This window comes from Drosophila ananassae, assembly GCF_017639315.1.
Source record: "Drosophila ananassae strain 14024-0371.13 chromosome 4 unlocalized genomic scaffold, ASM1763931v2 tig00000061, whole genome shotgun sequence".
In the NCBI taxonomy this organism is placed as follows: domain Eukaryota; kingdom Metazoa; phylum Arthropoda; class Insecta; order Diptera; family Drosophilidae; genus Drosophila; species Drosophila ananassae.
In genome coordinates, this window is record NW_025319038.1 from 228,891 (window position 1) to 255,728 (window position 26,838).

General features: G+C 40.6%; 1 protein-coding gene across 3 annotated transcripts in view; it reads right to left on the minus strand.

The window, feature by feature from the left end:
- The window catches only part of LOC6504367 (RING finger protein 11), a 74,357-nt gene that overhangs the window by 26,650 nt on the left and 20,869 nt on the right, over positions 1–26,838 (minus strand). For 2 of the 3 annotated variants that reach the window (XM_001967073.4, XM_014903957.3), the window contains one exon: positions 1,856–1,980. In XM_001967073.4, coding sequence (XP_001967109.2) covers positions 1,856–1,957 — 102 coding nt within the window. In that variant the 5' untranslated portion in view covers positions 1,958–1,980. Of the gene's footprint in view, positions 1–1,855; positions 2,010–26,838 lie in introns of all 3 variants that reach the window. The other variant, XM_032455814.2, reaches the window with a different exon arrangement.

Below are 26,838 nucleotides of genomic sequence, written 5' to 3' on the forward strand. Positions count from 1 at the left end.
ATTCAATTTTTGCTCCATCATTTAGAATAAAAATTGACAGATAAATTTAATTTTTTTTATTAAAAAAAATTGAAAAATATCGAGCCTGCGGTACAGTCACCCATAACAGATTAAATAGCGGACTGGTGTTGCCAGTAAGTGGGCGGTTTGGACGAAGATGGTATGTAGGACCCGGTATCGTTTAAAGACTGACCGGACATAAAGATCTTAATGCAAAGAAATTCTATGTCACCAATCTTTTTTGATTTTACCTCTTCAGAAGCAAATTTGGAGTCTACAGAAATGAATACACCTCCTCCCCTTCGCAGCGGTCGATCACGTCATAATGGTGTATTTACTTGTAAAACTTAGGAGCAAAAGATCTCCGCCTTTAACAAAGTTTCTGTAAAGACTATAATGTGGGATGCAACGAAAGAAATAACAGAATACAGTTTCGATTATTCAGTATTCTGATAGGAAAGTGTTAATGAAGAAATATTTTTTTTCAGGGTTTTGTGTTGGGGGGGGACCCTTGAATTAGACGTCTGCATGGATACATTCTTATTGCTTCAGGCAAAAAATATATATTCGAATGGAATAGAATGAATTAATGCAAGATTCAAAACGAATTAAGTGAGTGGGAATGAGGATTTAAGACAGCATTCTAGCTCATTGCCATTCTCTTGATTTGAGTCCGAATGAGTTGAACCATTCTCTTGATTTGAGCACGAATGAGTTGGAGTGGGAGTGGGGACTCTAATTGCTCATAAGAGCAATGCCGAAAGCAGACGAATGACTCGAATGGCTTTTTAAGCACTATCCATTCGTAATTTTTTTTTTTTGTTTAGGCACACTGATACATGTCACCATGGAAGCGTGACGCAGATTGATGGGGAAAAACATAATAGGGGCAGACATAACAGACGGATATTTCTGCTCTTCTTTCTCTTTTCATTTGCAGCTTAATAATAAGTCCTCATTTCGAGGAATTAGCAAACCCTTCCAGGTTTTCAAGAAATTCCGACCCTATAGAGTATGTATATATATTCTTGATCAGGGTCACCTCCTGAATGGATATGAGCATGCCCATCTGTCAGTCAGTCAGTTTCTATGGAACCTAGTCTCTCAGTTTTAAAGCTATCAAGTTGAAACGTTGCACCCATCCATCAGTCGATTATATCGTATAGCTGCCATGTAACTGATTGATCGAAAATGCCATAACTTTGTTGTTTTTGAAGCTAGCTTAATGGGACATTCTACGACAATGGGAAGATAATGATGGACCATTTTGGACAATTTAATCCGATCTGCCAAATTTCATAAAGATCAGCTATATCCTATACCTGCCATATAACTGAACGATATAACTGGCTGTTTCCAACATTTCCAATCGTTTAGCTATATGGACATTTCTATATTATATATGTTAGCAATATTTCTTAACTAAACAATAAAATAAACAACAAAAATTTGGGTAATATCCGATTATTCAGTTATGTGGCAGCTATAGGATATGGTCGGACCATCCTAGTGAAATAAGTCGAATCAGATCTGATAAGTCTCAGCTTTCTCTTTTCAAATAACACCATAGTCCTAGTTATGGCATTTCCGATCAACCACTAATATGGTTGCTATAGAATTAGTCGACTTATATTATGGTTAAAAATGGTATGTTTTTAGAATTTGAGTCACTAGCACGTCTATGTATATCGGACTTAGGCTTAAAATCTCTCTGAATGGGATTGAAGTTATACCAGAATGTAGACGGTTTGGGGAAAAATAAAAACAACGTTCATTACATTTCCCAATAATTACTGTAAAAAAAACATTTCATCTTAATGTTTATTATATAGTTTATAATGCATTTAATACTTACATGATAAATCGGCTGCGTTGCGTTGGTTTGCCTGTTCAAACTATCATTACCCCTTAAAAGTGAAATGTCGTCTGAGTTGCTCATTTTTAAACAATTTCCCATTATATTCCAAGTACACTTTTTATCTGAAACATATATGAAATGTAGCTAATAGCTATGTATATATTTATTAAATTGGTTTGCACTTATATTTAGGTAGTCTTAGTACTTCTACGTACTACTAGCAAGTTAATATGAAACATATATAAAATGTACATAACTATGTATATATTTGTGAAGTTTGTTGGCCATAGAGTAACTAATATTTACGTTCTCATAGTACCTGTAGTTTCTACGTGTTAAGAGTACTAGATCAAATCAAAAAAACCTCTTGACGAGGTAATATATCGTTAGCGAACCCTCATGCCACGCCCAAAAAAAGTGATATAAATTTTGGTGAGGTAAAATGCAATATGTATATAAAAAATGATATCCTAAAAATATACTGGCACGTGTTTATATAGTTTATTTTTATTGTTCCACGTGCCAAATGAGAATATTTTTAATGTGTAATTTTGTATACATGCATATGTTGCATTTTTTCGTAAAAACAGTTAATAAATTTCCTAATAAAAATTTTGGAAACAGCCCCAAACATCTTTAAAAATAGCAAGGTTGTGCCATTTCCGATCGTTCAGCAGATATAGGATATAGTCGGCTGATAAAAATTTATAATCTAAATTTGTTAGGCGTTACTTTTACAGAGTAAAATAAAAAAATAGTGGAAAACTTAAATTTTTCGGCACTTTAGGCGTTATAATTCAAGCGGGGATGATCAAATGATTATACAGATGTATATTAATTAGCGCTCATGTCGCCTGAAAAGCCCCTCTTCAATAAAATTAAATGCATTATTTATTTTTATTTTTTTGTTCGCAAACTACAAAAAGCAAATCCGCAACCCAATAAGTTTTTCATGAATATGTACCTTAGCTTCACAGCCAGCACCTTCGGTTGCTCTGCTTATCGGACTACAAGGTGCGTTACAAAGTAAACAGGACTTAAAAAAAAAGACAGAACAAATAGTTTTTTCGGCAAAATCAATTTATATTATTCAAAATAGTCTCCTTCTGCCTTAATACAGCTTTTTGCACGGTCCAAAAGCATGTTGATCGAGAATTTTAGCTCGTTGCCCGGTTTGGCCGCCAGTATGCCGGTGCAAGCCTTTGAAGCCTTTGAATGGCCTCTACGACTGCATAACGCTTTCGTTTCATCGGCAAATGCATTTTTCCGAAAAGGTAGAAGTCACACGGTGCCATATAAGGTGAATACGGGGGTTGATGCTTAAAATGTGATTTTTGGTCAGTCAGTTACAAGCGTCGATCGATGAGACGCATTGTCGTGCAACAAACGTCAATTTCCATCTTTGCGATATTCGGGAACACGTCGAATACGGCGCACCAAACGTATCAAAACTTCAAGTAGAATACCCTTTTGTACCTTTTACACCTTTTGTAAACCCAATGAATTTCAATGAGGATTTCGGCTGATTTTTTATGAATTCATCACGGATTTTGGTTGGCCCACATGTTCATCGTCATTTATGTCCTCACGGGCACTTTGAAAACGTTGAAACAATCATCAGTTTATGGCAATCATCGCCATAAACTTGTTTCATCAATTAAAACGTTTCGGTTAAAGTATTACCAATTTTAAAACAAAATTTAATGTTGGCTCTTTGTTCGAAGCTCATTTTCGCACCGATGACAAAAACATACTGACACTTCCTATGGATGAAATGTCATGCAATTTACTGGATTTACTGGAAGTCGATAACGGACAGCAGATTCTAACGCACCAGATGACATAGAGATCCCGCCACTAGAGGGCGCTAGATTCAAAAAGTCCTGTTTACTTTGGAACGCACCTTGTATATCTTGAGTAAGCGACTAATTCCAGATATGAACGATATATTTCAAGTTTCGTTATCGCGTCGCGGATCTCCGCCCGGGTAAACCGCCCTTTCTCCGCAACTCGTGTCTAAAGTATGGAGATTTTAAATAAAGACAATAAAAACAAAATCAAGGAGTCGGGATCTCCAAAAAAACCCACCGCTATGGCAATGACGAGTGAGTCTGGCCAAAAACCCAAGACGGCATAGATGGTGAGTGAGCCCAACCGTCTGGCTAAGCAAGAAAGGTATGGTTCCAAAACTCTGGTTGGTTGCCATGGCGGCATCTCCCGGCCCAAGGGCCATAATGCCATCTGCAAGTGCGGGAAAAGGCAGCGAACCGGGAGCGGCTGGCAAACTTGGCCAAAATAAATACACTTACGCCGAAAAGAGAACTGAAGGGTAGATTCTTCGCAGCCGCGGTAGAGTCAAATCGCAGAGTGGTAGATAACCTCCGCAGAGTGGCCGAGAAGGTGGAATGGGCCAAAGGAGTTCTTTCAGAATATGGCAAGACGCCGAGACCCCCAGTTCCGACGCCCAGCAGGAGCCAAAACCACATCCCAAAAGGGAGAGATCCCAGGATGTGCCGGGAGGACCAATAGGGAAGCGATTGCTCACACAGCCAAAGCGGTCCTTCGCAGAGATCGCGAAAAGCCGCATCCGGCTCGGGTTATCGACAGGGGTAACCCCGATGGTAAAGTCCCCCCCGATGGTAAAGATGACCCCCCCCTTCATTATTGCAAATCCATTGATCTCACGCTTGTAACGGGTCCAAGTATTACCAAATCCTGTCAAACACTATCCCACCAAAGCCACCTGACTATCCTCAAAACGTGGATTAACACTCTGGCTCAAGAATTCATTCAAGCCTGCAACGATGCCCTCAAAAAAGCATGTCCTAGAACAAAACCAAAAAAGTGAAATAGGCCACCCTGGTGGTCTACAATGCCAGCGACCCTCCAGACGGCAAGCAGAGCCAAGTTCAATAGGACAAAAACCGGAAACGAGGAGACACTTTGGTTCGAATACAAGGTCTCTTTGGCCTTATATAAAAAGTCCATCCGCAAAGCGAAGCGCTCCTCATGGAACTCCTTCTGCTCAGACATCGAAAATATAGCCCAAGCTGCAAGGCTTGCGAAAAATCTATCCCAATCAGCCACAACTCTTGCCTATCTCAAAAAAGAAGACGGCACTTGGACCAATACAAGTGAGGGATCTCTAGCCACACTGCTAGAAACCCACTTTCTCCAGCAGATGCGCCGCCCAATACAAACAAACAAACGCCCTTCCCTTAAACTTCAAACTGGACATTGACCAGAAAACTCTATACTGGGCAATACACAATGCGACAGGTCCTGACGACAAGCAGGAAAAACTTCTACAAACTGAATCCTAAATATCTTCAAAAGATCCCTTGCCCTAGGCAGAATCACACAACATTGGCTCAAATCGCGAATCGTCTTCATACTCAAAGCGGGCAAACTATCACATACAATCCCAAATGATTTCAGACCTATCAGTCTCTCATCCTTCCTGCTAAATACGCTAGAAAGAATCATAGGCCTATACCTAAGATCTTACCCAAATCTCGAATGCACAGCATGATTTTAAAAAGGGTAAATCCCACGAGACTGCCCTCCACGCGCTCATTTCCAAAATAGAGAAAGCATTTTCTCAAAAGGAATTCGCCCTGGTAGCCTTTCTGGACATAAAAGGAGCCTTCAACAACGTTTTCCCGAACACTATAACCAGCACCCTGACGACTCTTGGGGTAGATGATCACCTGGTGGGACTCATTGACGAGCAGCTAACCTTAGTAAAACGTGTAAAATGGGTAATACGACGGCGCTAAGTTTGGTTAACAGATCTTCAATGGTAGCACAGTTTAACGCTGGAAGAGCAGTCAAAGACATTGCCAATAAGTTTAAAGTGTCGTGTCAAACTCTGTACTACCAAATTCAAAAGTTTAAAATACATGATGACATGCGAAATTTGAGAATATCTAAGCGAAAAAAAGAAAAAACAGAAGGCTCTTTCTGCAGCAGATCAATTTAATTTGACAGCTAAGACCCCAATTAGTGAGCGAACAGTCCGTCGACGATTAAAAGGATGTGATTTTAAGACTTAAAGCCAAGATAAAGCCAAGGACGTACCATATATAACGAAAGCAAGCCAGCTAAAAAGAATGTCTTTTGCAAAAAAAACCATCCCCATATCCAAAGGAGTTCTGAAGAGGCGTTCTATGGACAGATTAAAGCTTTTTCGAGTATAATTAATCAAACAAGAAAGGAAAGCTAACTTCGGGCGGAGCCGAAGTTTATATACCCTTGCAGTTGAGTCGCAGTCCGTTAGGTGGCGCCACGCATCTTATATTCAAAAGTTCCTTCGGCCGATCCTTATGAAATTTGGCATATCGAATTATTTTGCCCTAAGAGGAATACGTTGAAACTCCCATGCTTCTAACTTGAAAAACAACCAAGTTATGGCATTTCCGATCAATCAGTAATATGGCATCTATAGGATATAGACGGCCGATCCTTATGAAATTTGGCAGATCGGATAAGTTTGCCCAAATTTGAGTTTCATCCTTCTAACTTGAAAAACAACGAAGTTGTGGTATTTCCGATCAATCAGTTATATGGCAGCTATAGGATATAGTCGACCGATCCCGGCTTATCCGTTCCGACTTATATACTACCTGCAAGAAAAAGAAGGATATGAGCATAGTTTCAACTCGATAGCTTTAAAACTGAGAGACTAGTTCGCGTAGAAACAGACAGACAGACAGACGGACATGCTCATATCGACTCAGGAGGTGATTCTGATCAAGAATGTATATACTTTATAGGGTCGGAGATGTCTCCTTTACTGTGTTGCATACTTGGACCAAAATTATAATACCCTCTGCAAGGGTATAAAAATACATTTGTAAGACTACTTATAGTACAAAGGCAGAAAAGGCGGCCAGTTTACCAAAAAAGTCCAGATTTTAATATAATTGAAAACGTCTGGTCTCTTACTAAACGCAAAAGAACAGTATCGTTGAATAAAACCAGAAAAGAGACAGTTTCTGAGATCACTTCCCTTTGGTAAGGTATATCTTCATAGATCATCCAAAATTTAATCGATTCAGTACCGCGGCGCATTAAAAAAGGTATTTAAATCAAAGGAAATTATTTTTATTCATTATTATACCATCATTATTATTCATTATATAGTCGGCCGATCCTTATGAAATTCAGATAGGATTAGATTGCCCAAAATGGAATCTGTACCAAGTCCCATCTTTCTAACTTAAAAAACACCAATCTACCAAATAAAAAACACCAGATATAGTCACTAACCTTAAAATATATAGACTTCTCATTTACGAATATGAACGCAAAATGTTCTTTTATATACCCCGGAGGCCCCTGGGAGAATCTTACTTAAATTCTTACGCTGAAAATCTCTTTGAACGTTTTTGGATGTTCAGTCGCTGAGAGGCGTATCATCAAGAAGCCAGTTAAAATTTGTGATTTTTGTAACTTTTCAGGCATGCTACCCTAAGAAAATTATATACATTATTTATAATACTAGCTGACCCGGACACGCGTTGCTGTGACTTTTTCACACAAATGGTATTTGTAGAAAAATATGATGATCTTATTTGACTTTCTACTACTATAACCTTTTAGTACAATGGAATTATTTACGAACAAAGACGAAAATGTTGATGTTGGTATACAAATTCACTGGACTGAGATTTGAAGGGGAAGTACATTGAACACAATTAATTAAAATGTTCTTACACTTGATATTAAGCAGAAATCAATAGGTACTAATTTATCAGATTTATTATTTCCATTTAAATTTATAACAAATAAAGTATATTACAGTATAATATAGTAAATAATATGTGACGCTTTAACTGAGGTAGGCAAGGCAGACAGTCTTAACCCTCTAAGACGTAAGCCTGCCTGAAGGCACGTATTACGTTTTTGGCCCTAACAAAAAAACGAACAGCTTTTTAATCGTTTAAGTAATTTTTGGCGGTTGATAAAAAGCTTATTAATTATAAATCTCAGCTTTAAAGATCTCCGAAGCTCTTAACGGCACGTATGCTTAGGAATACATAAAGCATATGTTGTTTCGCGCATAAAATTTGGTCGGCGGTATGTTGTGTGTTGCTGTTCGAATAGTAGCAAATTTATAAAACCTATCCAGCTCATAATTTTTTTCTTGAGAGGTAAGTTTATTTACTTTTAAAATTAAGTTGAAGACTTAAAAATATATAAAAAGCATGCGTTGTGACAGCGAAAGAGCGATACATGCCTTGAGGCCCGTTTGGGGATCCAAGACAACTTTTGTTGCCGGCTGATAACCTCACAATTCATTGCAATTTATGTGTTTGTTTCTGTTTATGGAGTGATTTTACTTAAAAGAATTAGAAATATTATAGAAAATGGCAAACCGGGTTCGGTATAACTATTTGTATTGGGCGATTCATTCGTATACGCATACCTCTTTGAGATCTACAGCGGTGCAGGTGATACTGTGGTCTTACCTGGTCACCCAGAACTTGGTGCTTCAGCCAACATTGTATCGCTTTTAACACAAACCGTAGAAAGATTTAAGAATCACATAACTTACTTTGATAATTTTTATATATATTTGCCTTGGATGGTTTATCTAAGAGCGATAGGTATTTATAGCCTTGGCACGGTGCGAGGAAACCGTATCCCCTATTGCAAACTATCAAACGATATTGCCATCAATAAATTTCCAAGGGGTTTTTCGACTGAGTACGTTGAGTTGATATGGTGTCGATATAACCAATGAACTTTGGAGTTACAAGCAGTCTTCATTTATGCTGCACCGCGAATAAAAACTGTTTTGTAGAATACCGTAAAAAAAATAAATTAAATATTCATTACTTGAAAATGTTTTTTTTTTCCACTCAAAGCCCCAAGCGTGCCTTCAGGCCCGCTTACCTTTCTTCTCACCTTACAGGTGAACCGAAGATTATACGATATTTTAAAGCATATATTTGAGCTTAGAAGCATTTATTCACTTAAAAAAAATTATTTGAATAATTTTTTTCTATTATTTTAAAAAATAGTCTTAGAAGGTTCAACTTTTTAACATTAATATCTATTTTTTTTAATTATATATTATTCAATTTAATTTAACACCAATCGGTGCACAATGTTTTTGGTTAACCTGTCTTTACCTAACACAAATAGATTCGACGGTTTTCCAACACGTGAACACGCAACATACATATAGTTGCCCATAAGAAAAACATGCATTCAAATCTAAACCACAAATGGACATTGTTTGACCTTGAGATTTATTTATAGACATGGCGAAATCTAAACGAGTTGGAAACTGTAGCCTTTTGAAGGGTATGGTAGAATCTGATGGTATCATCGGAATACGTAGGACCACTTTTCCTTTAAACTTCCCTGCCGAATTTTGGTGACCTAACGCGTACCGTTACATGATTGAGGTGGATTCAAATTACGGAGGAGAATAATAGGGGAACCAATCTTTAATCGAAGATTATGTGGTGGCATTCCAGGGATATTTAATGAATTTAAAAATTCAATCGGAAAATTTACACTTTCATTTTCATCAACAACAGTATCGATTGATTTAAAAGACATCAGATCGCCTGGTAACAACTGTTGTATCTGGAAGTTAATTTCGTCAACATCAACGTTTTTTGCTGCAAAAATCGCCCGTTAATTAAGCCATTCATGATTCAAATAATTATTCTGTATATCCGGGAAAATACTCTGAATCAATTCATTTTTTTTTTTTTTTTTTTTTTTTTCGCGCGGTTCCCACTGCATACGTACAGCCCACCTCCCGCCCAACCGACCGAGGGGCGCCTGCCGCATAACGTACGGCTCGAATCGCGGGAATAAATTCGAGTTAGTATAATGAGTATAGTATATAAGTTTAAATAGAAGGATTATAAAGAAAACGAGGAAGAATTAGTATGTTCTTGTAGGTAATTTAAAATGGAGGTTTTCAAATTTGACTGGGAGGAAAGAGAAATAATATTATACCGACCATTGTAGTTCGAACATAAAATCCTAATGGGATCATGCTGTGCATATGTCGATCTACAATGGCTTAAGAATAAAGGACTAAAGTTTCTGGTCCTTCTATTCGGAACGTTAAACTGTAAGCGTGTTAGTAAGTGCTGGCTATCTACATCACCATTAATAAGGTTCTGTAGGAAAACGACACCCAGCATTGTTCTACGGTTTTTTAAGGGGGGTAAGTTTATTAGTTGGAGTCTACTATTATACGAAGGTAGGTGAAAATTTGCGTCCCAGTTAAGTCCCCTAAGAGCAAATAATAAGAAGGTTTTTTTGTACGGATTCTATGCGGTCTTGATGAACACCGTATTGGGGACACCAGACACATGAACCGTACTCCAGTATCGGGCGGACCAAGGATATAAATAAGCTTTTAGTAATGTAAGGGTCGTTTAATTCCTTTGCCTATCTTTTAATAAAACCGACAACACCTTTAGCCTTATTAACCATTGAAGAAATATGGTCGGAAAATTTAAGTTTTATGTCTAAGAGGACACCAAGATCATTAACCTGAGTTAATTTTTCTAAGGCAATCCCAGAGAGATTGTACGATGCCTGGTGAGGACTAGTACGATAAAAATACATAAGTTTGCATTTTGATCCGTTAAGTACTAAGTCATTAGCTAAACACCATTTTTGAAAATTGTCAAGATCCGACTGGAGTCTGTTTTGGGCAGACGGGAACTTATATTGGAGACAAAGCTTAACATCGTCTGCGTACATTAGTACCAGCGCGTTCGTTATGGATGGGGGCAAGTCATTTATAAAAAGAGTGAATAGTAATGGGCCAAGATGGCTTCCTTGAGGGACACCAGATGTGGCACGGACTAAGCGGGAGTATTGATTTTTAAATAAGACTCTCTGTGTTCTTCCATTTAAATAGCTAGAGATCCACGTAATGAGGTCGGTTGAGAATCCCAAAAGATTTAGTTTACTCAACAAGAGTGAGTGATTAACTGAATCAAATGCTTTACTAAAGTCTGTGTAAATAACATCAGTTTGAAGTCCCTTTTGGAAGCCATCTAAAACAAAGGATGTCAACTCCAATAAATTAGTGGTGGTTGAGCGACGCTTAATGAAACCATGCTGACATGGAGAAATTATTGATGAGCATAGGTGTTGCAAATGAGGAATTTTTCGAATAACTTTGGAATCGCTGACAATTTTGAGATGCCTCTGTAGTTGGCAGCATCGGATTTTTTCCCCTTTTTGTGCAGAGGAATTATGAAAGATTCCTTCCATTTAAGGGGGAAAATCGAAGATTCTAAAGATAAGTTAAATAGTTTTTGAAGAGGTTTGCACAGAGCCCTAGCACAGTATTTTAGCACACAGGCTGGTACTCCGTCGGGGCCTGGCGAATAAACTGGTTTTACCTTTTGAAGATCCAATAGTATATTGTTTTCAGAAAGAAATGGAACAAATATACTATTATTTGGTTGAATGTTGTAAGCGTATGGCTGATCTGAAGTGTTAGGAGGTAAATAAGTTGTTTGGAAAAATTTTGCGAATAAATCCGCAATGGCCTGATCCGAAGTCGCTGATAAATTTTGATACGTAAGTAGGGAGGGAAAAGATACATGTTTACGCTTCGTGTTTACAAAGTTATAAAACTGCTTTGGGTCCTGAGTGAACTGAATCCGACAGCGGCGAATATAATTTTTATAACATTCGGCGTTATGCACGGAGAAATTTAGCCGAGCTATTAAGTATCTTGAGAAATCTATGCTGCTACAGGTTCTTTTATATTTATTTAAAAGCCTGTCTTTATATGTTTTTAATTTAGTTAGGCACCTTGTAAACCAAGGTGGATTAATTGTAGCGGACGGATATTTCCACGGCACGCTTAAGTCAAAAAATGAATTTAATGTCAAATAAAATTTATCTAGGATGATATTTATATCAGTGCATGCCAGAATATCGGACCAGTCAAAAGTATCAATTAATAAATTAAGTTTACGAAAATCAGCCTTACGAAAACAACGAATCTTCTTTGATACGCAGGAAGTCTTCTGATTGACACCAGAATTGGTTTCAATTGAAACTTCAAGCGTTGGGTGGTATGGATCTTCAGGGGTTGAGAGGGGCAACGCTCTGGAAAGTGTGGTACTATCTGGATCAGATACAAAACATAAGTCAAGAAGCCGACCTAACGAATTTCTAACATGGTTGATCTGGCCTAGGGACAAGTCAAAGATGCCCGCCGTGAAATCGTGATGGGTGGAAAGTGATAAGAAAGTTAAATTTTCAGTAATTGACCAATTGAGTTCTGGTAAATTAAAGTCGCCAAGAACTATCAGAAGGTCAATATCTGACATAAGATTGGTAACAGCCTGTATAGCCGACAAGTGATGCCAGTATGTGGGCGGCTCGGAAGATGGTGGAATGTAAGAACATGTAATAAACAATGATTGAGCAGACAATATGACTTTAACGCAAATAAATTCGAAATCACCAAACTCTGGTAACTTTACCTCTTCAGAAACGAAATTGGAGTCAATAGAAATTAAGACTCCTCCTCCTCTTCGCAGAGGTCGGTCATGTCTAAAAGTGGTGTACCTACTTGGAAAAACTTCGGAGCAAAAGATCTCCGGCTTTAACCAAGTTTCAGTAAAGACTATAATATGGGACGCAAAGGAAAGACTATCAGAATAAAGTCTAGGGAGCTTGCTACGTAGGCCCCGACAGTTCTGATAGGTAAGATTGATAGAACGTGTTAGTTTTTTGAAGAGTCGGATTGGACAGATGTTGGGAGCTTGACTCCAGCAGGCTTCGAGTTTTTTTTCTTTACCTTACTCGGCTGATGCTCTTGTACAAATATGTCCTCTGGCCAGAAGCCAGGCGAACATATTGTCACAAACATCGGCACTGGCACACGTATAATGAAGGATGACATGCGCCTCGAGTAGGAGTATTTAAATTTCCTAATGTCTTCCACTCTAATAACGGCCTTGGTTTTGGCTTTGATATAAGCCGAGATATCAATCTCCGAGGTATCGGGGGCTAGCCGTGAGACAAATATTTGTCTAACAGGTGGTATTACCTGTAATGGTTTTGGTGCCACGGTCGGTAATACCGCGGCATCAGTCCGTTCCGGGGGTCCGGGCGGCGGGTTTCCATTTCTAGTGGAAGCTATGGGGGTTAATTCAAGGGTATTCCTGGGAATCACTTGGAGTGATGCCATGGAGGACAAAGCAGACAAATTTTGCTCTGCTACGGTAAATTCGGGTGCTAACTTTTCATTTACCGTCCCTGCTCTTGGAGTAGCAAGGGAAATGAGCGGCTGCATTATTGCGGGAGGATCCAGCTGTTCCGCGATTACTGGAGCTGCAACTTCCCTAGTAGCAGATTTTTTCCGCTTAGGAGATTCATTCAACAGCTGAAGGCTATTGAATTGAACATCCAGCGCACTGAGTTGATCGTTGATTTTTCGGAAACCAACGATCAAATCTTTAAACCCACTCTTGGTCTGTCGCATGAATGATCTCATTTCATCTTGGACAGCTCGGCACCCACTGCAGCAATAATGGAGGCCAACACGGCGGGATATGGCATCCGAGACAGATGCAGTAAGGCCAGCACATTTGGCATGTGAGACACTTTCGCATAGCCAACAATAGATGCTGGCCTGGGACGCAGATATCGGCTTATTGCACGATTTTAAAGATCAGACAACATTATATTCCATTTTAAAAAATTAATTAGCAAATTAGCAAAATTTAAATTATAATTTTTAAATATTCTATTATTTTTTGTTTTTTATTTTAAACAAATAAGCCTTCAACCACTGTACCAACTAAGGTTAGTAAAAGAGTAGGTAGAGGAGAGTGTTAGTAAAGAGAGAGCTACGGGAGAGCGCAAGTGTAACGAAATGCGCGCAAATAGATAAGAGCAGAATTAACTGCAAAAATTAAAAAGGCAGAGAGTAAAAAAAGAAGCAGAGCTATATTTGGATTGCGACTTTTTAATTTTATTAAATGCTCACCCAAATATGGCACTGCATAAGCGCGAAGCGATACGGGTATAACTTTAATATTAAGACACAATATTAGTAATGAAAACAAAGTGTTTAAATTAAGGTTTCAAACCCGCGTTTGGCAAAAATAGAATTTATCGCAAGCGCAAAAAATAATCACGACCGTTCGCTATGAAGTGAAGGAAGAGAATTTGAACAATAGTGCAAAAATTTACACTTTCATTTTCATCAACAACAGTATCGATTGATTTAAAAGACATCAGATCGCCTGGTAACAACTGTTGTATCTGGAAGTTAATTTCGTCAACATCAACGTTTTTTGCTGCCAAAATCACCCGTTAATTAAGCCATTCATGATTCAAATAATTATTCTCTATATCTGGGAAAATACTCTGAATCAATTCATTTTTATCCTGAACAACAGTGCAAAAATTTACACTTTCATTTTCATCAACAACAGTATCGATTGATTTAAAAGACATCAGATCGCCTGGTAACAACTGTTGTATCTGGAAGTTAATTTCGTCAACATAAACGTTTTTGGCTGCCAAAATCGCCCGCTGACTAAGCCATTCATGATTCAAATAATTATTCTGTATATCCGGGAAAATACTCTGAATTAATTCATTTTTATCCTGACAAACAGATCAAAAATTGTCTGGTAGTTTAATATATTGCGTATTTGGTTGCAGTTCTATTTTACCGTTTTCAATATCCAGTCAAAGTAACACGTGGTCGGCTATGCTAGTAACAAAATTTTAAAAAGTGGAATTAATTGAATTATACAGTATTTCGTTCACTACAAAATAAATTTAATTATTTTATAGCGTCAACAACACGTGGTAATTACGCTGTTAAAATGTAGCTTATATGACACGTTCGTAGATTTACCATAACAGCGCCATCTATTGATTACTTACTCAACCCAGTCGAAAGATAGAGACATCTGTTAGAATCATTTGGAGTTCTGTGGACATTTGGATCATTTGGAGTGAAGGAGATATCTCCGACCCTATAAAGTATATATATTCTTGATCAGGATCACCTCCTGAGTCGATATGAGCATGTTAGTCTGTCCGTCTGTTTCTACGCAAACTAGTCTCTCATTTTTAAAGCTATCGAGTTGAATCTTTGCACACATCTTTTTTTTGTTTGCAGGCAATATGTATATAAGTCGGAACGGCCGGGATAGGTCGACTGTATCCCATAGCTACCATATAACTGATTGATCGGAAATGCCATAACTTCGTTGTTTTCAAGTTAGAAGGATGGGAGTTTCAATGGATTCCTCTTTAGGCAAAATAATTTGATGTGCCAAATTTCATAAGGATCGGCCAACTATATACGATTCGCTATATATCTAATAATATAAGATTCGTGGCGCCACCTAGCTTCGTATATAAACTCGGTATATAAACTTCGGCTCCGACCGAAGTTAGCTTTCCTTTCTTGTTATATGTGTATCGGATCGTATATATGTGGAATTTGAATCTGTTGGGCAGCATCAATTGTGGCGGACTAGAAGTGGTTAGCCTTACTGATGAGTAGCACTTAGCCATACCGAAAACCGTGTACACAATGGAGAGAAAAGCCAAGTCGAACAGAAAGCGTTACTTGGCCGTGAGAAAAAGAAAAAGCAAGACGTAACACTTAAGAGCGTTGAATCGTTTTATCATATCCATCCGTTCCCCATAATAGAACATTTAAATAAACATAATTCCTACATTTTTGGGATCCGGGATGAGTGGATAGAACTCTCCATTGTTGTATGGTATTTTCTATGCATCGGTGACCTGGGGAATTTTCTCCCTAACTGGGTGGGGAATTTCTACAGGAATTCTTGCAAAGAAATCATAGGGAAGGTCTTAGGTATTTTTTGCAAAGAACTTTTTGATCATTTTTGCAAAAAAAAATCCCTACGAAGTTCTTCAAGACATTTTGACAAAAATAAATCGTAGACTCTGACTAACTCTACAAAGTTGCATGTATAAATCAATATCAATCATTATCAAATCCCCATTAAAAAAAAGAATAAATTTTATATTGAGATTGTGATATTAAAAAACAAACAAAAAAGAAAAGTAAGGGTGAACTGAAGTTGATATACCCTTGCAGTTAGGTACCAACTTATATTATTATTTATATATCGGATAGTATACAGTTGTGCGATCCTTATGAAAGTTTCACCATCAAATCAGTTTTCTACTAAAAATGTTGGAAACAGCCCCAAACATCCTTAAAACTAACAAGGTTGTGCCATTTCCGATCGTTCACTTATATGGCAAATATAGGATATAGTACTTTGACCAAAAAAAAATCTACCCATCTTTCTAACTTAAAAAAACCAAAGTTATGCCAATTCCGATCGTTCTATGACAGCAATAGAACAGCTATATAAAGGATATATCATAGTCGGCCGATACTTATCAAATTTTGTACATAAGATATTTTGGCCAAATATAACTTGTGTAACAAATCCCAACTCTCTTACTTGAAAAACTCCAAAGTTATGGAATTTCCGAACAATCCGTTATATGGCAGCTATAGGATATAATCAACTGATCCCGGCCGTTCCGACTTATATACTGCCTGCAAACAAAAGAATGTGCAAAGTTTCAACTCGATAGCTTTAAAACTGAGACACTAATTTACGTAGAAACTGACAGACATGCTCATATCGATTTAGAGTGTGATCCTGATCAAGAATATATTTACTTTACAAGGCAGGAGATGTCTCCTTCACTGAGTTGCACACTTTTGACCAAAATTTTAATACCCTCTGCATGGGTATAATTAACCACCAAAGTAATTAAATATTAGCAAAATTGTTCTGTAAAATAATTCAATGTATCTATTAAGAATTATGCGAAAGATAAATAACTTGCAAGGTAAAGTAAAGGGAAAAGCTCTAAGGAAGAATAATAAGAAAAGAAATTATATTATAAGATCATGTAAATATCACTGAATCATTAAGAGAAGAGCTTAAGATGAAGATTTGTCAACAAGAAAATTAACCTACTTATATTAGCGTAGAATTTGTAGAAGAAGAGCTACCTATAATAAAGTAAATGACATTGTTATGCTATTAATAGTTTTTAATAGCAGCCGAATAAAGAAACGCGTTTCAAATCAGGTTTTCAATATTTTTATTTTGGGCTCAATTTGACCCCAATCTATGCGGATCAATCAATTCCAAATCACAACAAACGCAAAACCAAAGAGCTTGCGCATACGCTACAAATAATAAAAAAGCATATGCGAAACTGGGAGACAAAACAGAGACGAATACATGCTAATAACAACAGCTGTAGCTGAGCATATTATGATTACAGAGTGTAACAGTGATTTTGAACTTTTGAAGTGACATAGTAGGAATTGTTTATTGGGTCGAGTACATCACAAAACCATGTTTGAAATATTTGTAACACCCTCAAAATCTTGATTTATGGTTAAAAAACCGTTTTTTCGGGACTTTTTTGCGCTTAAAAATTCCTGGACGCGTTTTTTTGAACCGATTTCAAAATTTTCCGTGTTTTTCAATAGTTAAATGTTGTAGCTTTTGAAAAAAAATATATCTTTGATTTTGTTAAACAAAAAGTACAAAAATGTTACACCTGAAACTGAAGTTTTCGACTTTTATTCGTGTTTTTCGGCCAGTTTTTCGGTACAATTTACAAAAATTCTCTAATTTTTGCCACATATGAATGTTGTCTCATTAATTCTGAATAAATCGAGACAAATTTCATCAAAAAATAATTAAAATTGGTAAATAACGCTTTTCCCAAAAAAAGTCAATTCAACCTAGGAATTTTTAAGCGCAAAGAAGTCCCGAAAAACGGTTTTTTAACCATAAGTCAAGGTTTTGAGGGTGTTACAAATATTTCAAACATGGTTTTGTGATGTACTCGACCCAATAAACAATTCCTACTATGTCACTTCAAAAGTTCATTCACTTTTGTTTTTTTTGTAACACTGTGTTATTTTACATGCATTTTTTGGTGGCTGCTTGGCCCAACAGACATATTGTAATGATAAGCAAGATAACAATAAGATTTTTTTTGTTCCCACTCATTCACTCATGGAAGCGCTTTCATCGGTGGATCAGCAGGTGAGCGATTATAACGCTAAATACTTTTTTTGGTGAGTGTTAGTACAACAATGAAACTTCTCTTGTATACATCAGCTGATCTACAGACTATCTTAATACATCTTAATTGAAATAAAATAATGTTTATCAAACAAATCCATTAAGAAAAAATATGCATTTAAAATAAAAATGATCGAAATTAAAGTTCTATTAAAACATAAATAATATTTAAAATTTCTGTTCCTCCATTCTCTATTCTTTTTAATCATTTTATTTGAAATACAGTTTTTGAAATTAACGTAAATCTACTATTGATAAACACTATTAACTCGATATACCTTATGAAATGATACGAGTACGAGTTTAGTAAAACGAATCCTTAATATACCCCTGATTTATGAAATTTACATTTATCGATAAGAAAACTCTTGGAAATTTTATGCCAATTTTTACACATTTATCTTAAGCTAGTTTATATTTTTAGTTATTAATAAACCATATTCTATCTAAAAATGTTTCTATGTTTAAAACGTATCTATTGCAGGTTCAGCTTGTTTAGTAAAGCTTTACAGAAATTGTAGATAACCATGATTTTTTGAAAATATGACATTAAAAACTCCAATTTAATTGAAAATATTGTTTAACCACCTATAATAATTTCAAAAAAATTATTCCAAAATTAAAACATGTTATGATCTACTGATTTCAATAAGAAAACAAGAAAGAAAAGCTAACTTCGGGCGGAGCCGAAATTTATAAATTTCTATATATATATATTGTAACGAACAGTCATGGCGCGAGAATCCTGTACTGACAAATTCGGGTGAGACGGGAGGTGCACGCTGTCGCCGGCCTAGACCTCGTCGGCTAGTGGGTGGGTCCCTCTAAAACTCCTCTCTCTCCCTACAGGATCCCTGCTGTCCATCATAGAATCTCGAATTTGATCGAACGCGTGCCTCGCCTGTCGAACAGCGCAGGCTTACCAATCCACTCTCTCAAAAACTTTCGGCCCGCAAGCGGTCCAAGGTAGCCCCCTGGATCGATCAGGTGACGGCATGGCGGCTGCAAATCAGACTCGGCTGTACTTTCTTAGCACATTATAAACATTTTATTACTTCTAATCCACATTCTAATCCACCCTTAACTCCTAACCTTACAATCTTAACCTAACTGCTAAACTTCATTCGATATCTCTTAAAACTAGGGTATAGGTACTAAATTACAACAAAACTTCAATCAAAATCTCTTAAATCTGAGGCATAGGAACTAAATTACAGCGAAACTTCAATATTCGAACATTAGAGAATCTTAATTGCAACAATTTGGCAATAAAACCCGTAAAGAGAAGGTTGGATGTCTTCACACCCGCTAACCTGCACGCCCGCGTGAGAAAATTCGCGTGAGGGACGTGGGATGGAATCGGGGTTCCGGCCCCTGAGCTTGGGAGCGACGAGATGACTTATTTGCTTATACTGATTCAGACTACCGCTGTAGACTCAACGCGTGGATCATGCCCGAGCTTGGGATTCTCCAAAGGATGCAGACGGCAACGAATGATTCTACCTCGGGGAAATTTAACTATGTTTTCTCACTCACCACTTCGTCCTGTTGTTGCGATGATGAAAGCGCTTTCCTCATGCCACCTGTAGGGGAGTGGTACAAAATTTAAGGGTCGCCAGATGCTTCCCGATATTCTTAAGACTAACAAGGAAAGAGTCTCTACGTCATCGCCTGCTCCTGGATCTGCCTTCTACTTCGGAGCAATCGCCGAACGCGAGTGGATTGCGGGCAGCAACAACAGTCTACGGCAATTTCACCACGAAGTCTGCTTTCTCCTCTATAGCTCTGCCAGCTCCTATGCTCCGTATTCGGGCGCACTTGCGCCGGCTCTTTCTAGAAACTCCTCTTTCAGAGCACGCGGTTGCCCGAAGTCCTCTCCGAGGGTTAGGTCAAAACCGCCTGCGTCGCTGGGATCGCCTCTTTGGTTCCTTCTTTTCGCTCCTTCGGTTGCTCCTGCGCGCTTCCTAATGCGGCGCAGCTCCCGCCGCGCTTGTGCCGGGCACGTGCCGCCCTCCTTCTCCTCGCTTTCGCTGGGGCCCACGGAGACAGCTACTCCAAGTTTCACTGCCCGTGGAGCACACCAATACGCCCACTCAGCCTTGATATTCGCCGAGTTCCTAAGCGGGTTATTCCCGAGCTCTGCCACTAAAACTGTCTCGCTTTGTGCCCAACCGACGCTCTTCGCTGCGGATCGCCGTGCTCCAGATTCGGAGTCTGTATTCTCGGGTCCGTGTTCCTTCGAGTCCGCTTCGCACCGTTGCTGTCTTTTTGTTTTCCTCAATATCGCCTCGAATACCTTCGGTGTCGCCGGTTCACGTGGAAAAGAACGCCAGCTTCACGCCGCCATTCGGACCTACCTCACACCGGTTCGATCGTACATGATCCCCCCTGTCGCTGGGCTGCCAACTCCTGTAACTTTACCCCTATCGATATTTTTCGGCGTTGCCACCTCGACCATCTCTGCCTGCCTCTGTTACAGAATAGCCCCCTCTCAAGAGCTGGCTTAGGATCGCCATGGATCCTACACAGCTCAAACACAGAGGCAGGATTCACTGCCGTAAGTCCTTCGCATGGTACACTCCAACCAATCGTCCTTGCCTATCCTCTACCTCATAGGTCGCCTTGCCGGTCCTCTTTCTTATCCTAGCTTTGACATACTTAGGACCGAGTTTGGCACTATACCCAGTTGCAAAGTTACTCTGCTTAAAATTCCTACGGAAGACCTCTTGCCCATTCTGAAACTCAATGTCCCTCGCACGTGTATTGTACCGCCTCTCGTTCCTTTCGCCCTGCATCTCCAAAGCCTTCTGAGCTTGCTTACGAGCTATGTCCATGGAATCCTCCCTCGAGAGCAAAACACTCCTATCCTCCAGCAGACCTAATGCCCTCAACAGCTTGTACGAGCCTCCGGAACCCATAAACTGCTGTCCAAAAACTAGGTAGTACGGAGAAGCTCCTGTTCCCGAATGAACAGCTGTCCTCAGGGCGCAACAAATTTCGCTAAGCTGCTCATCCCAGTTCTTCTGATCTGTTTTCACGTAGGACCGAATCGCTGCTATCACGGATCTGTTCACCCGCTCTGACGCGTTCGCCTGCGGCGAATGTACCGCTGTGAAGACCTGCATTACTCGGTTCTCCCGCATCAAACCTCTAAACGCCTCCCCTTTGAATTGCGTCCCATTGTCCGACACTACCGTCTCCGGCACGCCAAACATATGGAACAGCTCCTGCTTCATATACTTGACCACTATATCAGCCGACAACTTCTTCACCGCCTTCAGAAAAACGAACTTGGTGTGGTGATCTAACACAATGAATATGCCCACATTTCCTGACCGTGACCTCGGGTATGGTCCCAGAAAATCAACATAAATCCTCTGGAAAAATCTCTGAGAATCGCCTACTCTGCCCATCGTGGGTCTCGTAACGCGGTTGGGTGCTTTCGTTTCCTTACACACCTCACACCTGCGGACATAGTCTCTTACATCATCCACCAAATTCGGCCAATAATACATACGCCGAATCCTCTCCAGCGTTTTATTGAAACCCCCGTGTGCGGCCATTGGACTGTCATGCGCCTCCTTCAAGACTTCCGGAATCACTTCCTTGGGTAGCCATAGCTTCCACGCGAATTGGTCAACCAAGCCCTCTTCCTGAACCAGCTTTGCCCTCCGAAAAACCTTTCCGTCCATGACTTTCAAATCCGGAGTCACGTCCTTATTGGCTTCCACCGTCTCCGCCAACGTCCTATAATCTCTGCTCTCGAAACACGGAGACTCATAGTCTACATCTAAGCCTGACACTTCGATCTCTTCGCCGTCGCCTTCGAAAACCCTAGATAGCGCATCCGGAACCGCGTGCAGCTTCCCTTTCCTATGTTCAAACTTGAACTTATAAGCTTGCAACTTGGCTGCCCACCGTCCCAGACGTGATCTTAAATCGGGCTGTGACATGAGCCACTGCAGCGACGCATGATCCGTAACCACGGTGAATCTATGCCCTTCGACATACGGTCTAAAACGGTTGATGCAGACAATCGCCGCCAGACACTCTTGTTCCGTGACGGAGTAGTTTTTTTGAGCCTTGCTCAACTTCCTTGAGACGAAGGCTATAGGATACTCGTCTCCTTTATCTCCCTCTGTTTTCTGGACGAGCACCCCCCCTATACCATGACTACTCGCATCGCAATGGATGAAAAATGGCTTCTCAAAATCAGGACTGTGTAGCACTGGGGCTTGGCACATTGCTTCCTTCAACTTTGTGAACGCCTCGATCCCCGCCTGCGTCATCGTAAACCTGCACTTAGGTCTCACTAGATCTGTCAGTGGAGCCGCTATGTCCGCATAGTTGCTTATAAATTTACTATACCACCCAGTCATCCCCAGAAAACTCCGCAATGCCTTCAGAGTACGTGGGATTGGGTATTCCACCATGGCTGATATCTTTTCCGGGTCTGTTCTGATGACTCCTTCACCAATCACGTGACCCAGATACCTAACCGATCGTACGCAGAAATGACTTTTCTCGACGTTTAATGTAAGCCCTGCCTGTCGGATGTGCTCAGCCACCGTCGTTAGGACTGACATATGCGCCTCAAAGGAATCTGAAACGACTAATAAGTCATCCAAATAGACGAAAACTTCGTTTCGCAGAGAGGCCGGAATGACTTTATCCATGAGCCGCGTCATCGTCTGTGATGCGTTGGACAATCCGAACGGCATCACAGTGAACTGATACAACGGCTTGCCTGGTACTGTGAAAGCTGTCTTGTCCCGCGAAGCGGTGTCCAAAGGAATCTGCCAATAGGCGTCCTTTAGATCCAAACTAGAGATGTAAACTGCCTTTGGAAGCCGGCTTAGAATCGCGTCGATCTGTGGTAAAGGATATGCATCTCCCTGCGTGAAGCTGTTCACCTTTCTGCAATCCAAACACAGTCGAACCTTCCCTGGCTTTTGGACTAACACCACCGGCGACGACCAAGCGCTCTCGGATTCCTCGATTACTCCTAACTTCAACATCCTTTCAACCTCCCCATATAACAGTCTCTCCACCGCTGGGGAGACGGGAAAATGTCTCTGCTTTACTGCTTTAGCCTTCCCCACCTCGATGCTGTGGCTGATTAGATGCGTCTTACCTAGACCTAACTTGGCAAAAGACGGGAATTGCTCTACTACTTCCCTTAGCCTAGCTTGCTGTGCTATCGTCAACTCGTGACAAACTGACACCTCGCTAACTTGGAACTCTGTCGGCAGAAGCTCAAAGCTGTTCCAAAAGTCGATGCCCAAATACAAATCCTGCCTAAGTGTAGGAACCAAGTACAGATTTTGACTTCTACATTGGTCCTTGAATCTGATCTCGGTTGTCACCTGCCCTATCACTTGCTGTTGTTGTCCATCGGCTGTATTTACAAATGTTCCTTTGCGATCGAACTCCGCTCCGCTCTTGATAAATCTCTCTGCCAATCTACCTCCCAAACAGCTGACTGCAGCTCCTGTGTCCAGCAACCCTAGGACTTTCTCTCCTAGGAGATAGACTTCCGCAAACGGACGCTTATCCGAACCCTTATACCTGATCGTCTCGATCTTCCTCAACGAACGCCAATAACATTTTAACCTATTCGTATTTCTAGATTTTCTTTTCTGATTAACTTCCAGCTTCTTACTTCCTATTACTTCATTTTCTTCTCTATCTAAATCTGTTTTTCTTATCGCTACCTTTATTAGATCTACTTGTCCTTGCCCTGTCCTAATTGAACACGCTGAGCTGGACGGTCTTGCGCGTTCACTCTCCCGTTTTTTATACAATTCGCACAAGACGGTTTATAAACATTAGGTGCTCCGCACCCGAAACAAAACACCTTGCGTTTTCCAGCACAGTCCTGATATCTGTGCCCCTCCTTTCTACAATTCCAACAAATGAGAGCCACCGCCTCGATGTCCAAGTCCTCATCGGTCGAAAACTCACTCGCGTCCTCCAATTCCATTCCCTCATTTACTTCCGCTACCACTTTTGCAGCCGGATAGCTCCTATGTTGACCTCTATCCTCTCGTCTAAACCCCTCACCGTTCGACTTCTTCGGATAGCTGGGCTTGCAAAAGCTGCTTTCGCGCCGTATTTCCTGCAAGAACCTTTCGCGACGCTTACAGACTTCTCTTAATTGACTGATCGATCGAATCGTGACATTCAGCAATTCATGTCGTATTTCGGGCCTCAGGTTTCTCCTCACAACTTCCACTATCGTGGTCTCGCTAAGGGGCGTTCCCAGCCCGTCCATTAATTGCTCTATTGCGTCGTAGAACGTGTCGAAGTCTTCCTTCTCGCGTTGCTTTCTATCCCTAATAGACTCGCGTATGTCCACATCCGACCGACTATCGCGGAAATGGTTCCTGAGAGCGTCGCACAATTCGCCCCATCTCATGCCTCTATTCGCTTTGTGGAAGCGCCAATAAAACTCCCCGGCCTTGCCATCGAATAGGAGACTTGCACTTCCGCAGAGTGCCGAGAAGTCGCTATCTAGTGTTTGGTGGGTTAGAGCCTCCACTCGATAGATAAAGTTGTCTACAGTCATGCCATCTGGACTTCCGCTAAACCTGATCTTCCAGCTATTTAGAATATGTCCTACCTTGTCGGGCCGATATGTCGAGCTTGCTGCTCCTTGCTGTCTCGTGTCGCCCCTAAGAATATCCCCTTGGTCTCGAATCCTTCTCTCATTATCCGAGAGTTCGCTAGGATATTCATTTCGCCCTGCCATCCGGTAATCTCTTTCTTCAGCTTCCCTTTCGGCTCTTTGCTGAAACAATCTCTCCATCTGAGTTGATAGTTGTTCTAACAAAGTTGACTGCATGGCTTGCACCGACTGAGACACCATTGAGCTCATTTCTGCCGTACTACCTAGGGACTCTGCTTGAGAACCTCCTTGGCTTGCGGCCCCCGGTGAATCCGCCCTACGCAATTGCTGGCTTGTGCCTGCCGAAGACATTTCGCTCGCCGTTTGAGGCTTCTCAAAACAAACAACCTTGCAAGTTGGACAAGAAGCTTTGGTTTTCGCGTGAGTAGTTATGCATGACTTATGGAACTCATGCCCACATTTGGTTCTGGCCCTGCCTGTTGCCATCTCTTTGTTGCATAACATGCATATTGGCACCTTTTGGGGTGTCGCTGCCCCCTTCTCTGACTCTGCTGGGTTCATTATGATATCTCTATTTCCGATAATTCTGAAAAACTAACACTTATTTCGCTAACGAAAATTGTATTCCTGTAGACTATAATCAAACTATGCCTCTGTCTGATCTGTGCACCGCCAATGCGCCACCTCACTGTTTTTTCTTCTTCCTGATCCTAGGTTCCAACCACTTCGTTCAAGAGAACCGACAAAAAGAAAACCCCTCTACTCTTCCCTCGCCAGTCCTGCTGACTCCCAGGCCCTGCGAGGTCAATGCTTCGGACGTGGTTACCTGCTACTTTTGCCGATAAATTCCAAGCGTCCGACTCCTCCTTTGGGGAATGACGGGGTCCGCTGCTTTCTTAAGGCGTGGTCAGAACTCAACGAGTCTGCATTTCCGAACACCTGTTCAGCCCGCTTTCCCGTCTATGCGTTACTAGAAGACGTCTGTGTCCGTTTCGCGTGGCTAGACGATTCCTCTGCTCGCCTATATTCCAAAGCGCAAATCCGGATTCACCAAACTACCCCTAGCCTGTGAGGCTGCTGAAGCATCGTGGTCTACTCTGCTTTCTTTCGAAGTAGCATTCCAAGCGATGTTACTCTTAGATCCTGAATGTTTTGGTCGTGGTTAATGCCATGCCATTGTAACCAGCCGAAAAAAGTATATACTCAATATCTTTGCACTACATGGTTGCTGTTAGCCATCTCCTAAACCACATGGCCACTAAGTTGGGCGCCAGAAAATCTATGAGGAATTATTAAAAATAATTATAACTGTAACGAACAGTCATGGCGCGAGAATCCTGTACTGACAAATTCGGGTGAGACGGGAGGTGCACGCTGTCGCCGGCCTAGACCTCGTCGGCTAGTGGGTGGGTCCCTCTAAAACTCCTCTCTCTCCCTACAGGATCCCTGCTGTCCATCATAGAATCTCGAATTTGATCGAACGCGTGCCTCGCCTGTCGAACAGCGCAGGCTTACCAATCCACTCTCTCAAAAACTTTCGGCCCGCAAGCGGTCCAAGGTAGCCCCCTGGATCGATCAGGTGACGGCATGGCGGCTGCAAATCAGACTCGGCTGTACTTTCTTAGCACATTATAAACATTTTATTACTTCTAATCCACATTCTAATCCACCCTTAACTCCTAACCTTACAATCTTAACCTAACTGCTAAACTTCATTCGATATCTCTTAAAACTAGGGTATAGGTACTAAATTACAACAAAACTTCAATCAAAATCTCTTAAATCTGAGGCATAGGAACTAAATTACAGCGAAACTTCAATATTCGAACATTAGAGAATCTTAATTGCAACAATTTGGCAATAAAACCCGTAAAGAGAAGGTTGGATGTCTTCACACCCGCTAACCTGCACGCCCGCGTGAGAAAATTCGCGTGAGGGACGTGGGATGGAATCGGGGTTCCGGCCCCTGAGCTTGGGAGCGACGAGATGACTTATTTGCTTATACTGATTCAGACTACCGCTGTAGACTCAACGCGTGGATCATGCCCGAGCTTGGGATTCTCCAAAGGATGCAGACGGCAACGAATGATTCTACCTCGGGGAAATTTAACTATGTTTTCTCACTCACCACTTCGTCCTGTTGTTGCGATGATGAAAGCGCTTTCCTCATGCCACCTGTAGGGGAGTGGTACAAAATTTAAGGGTCGCCAGAT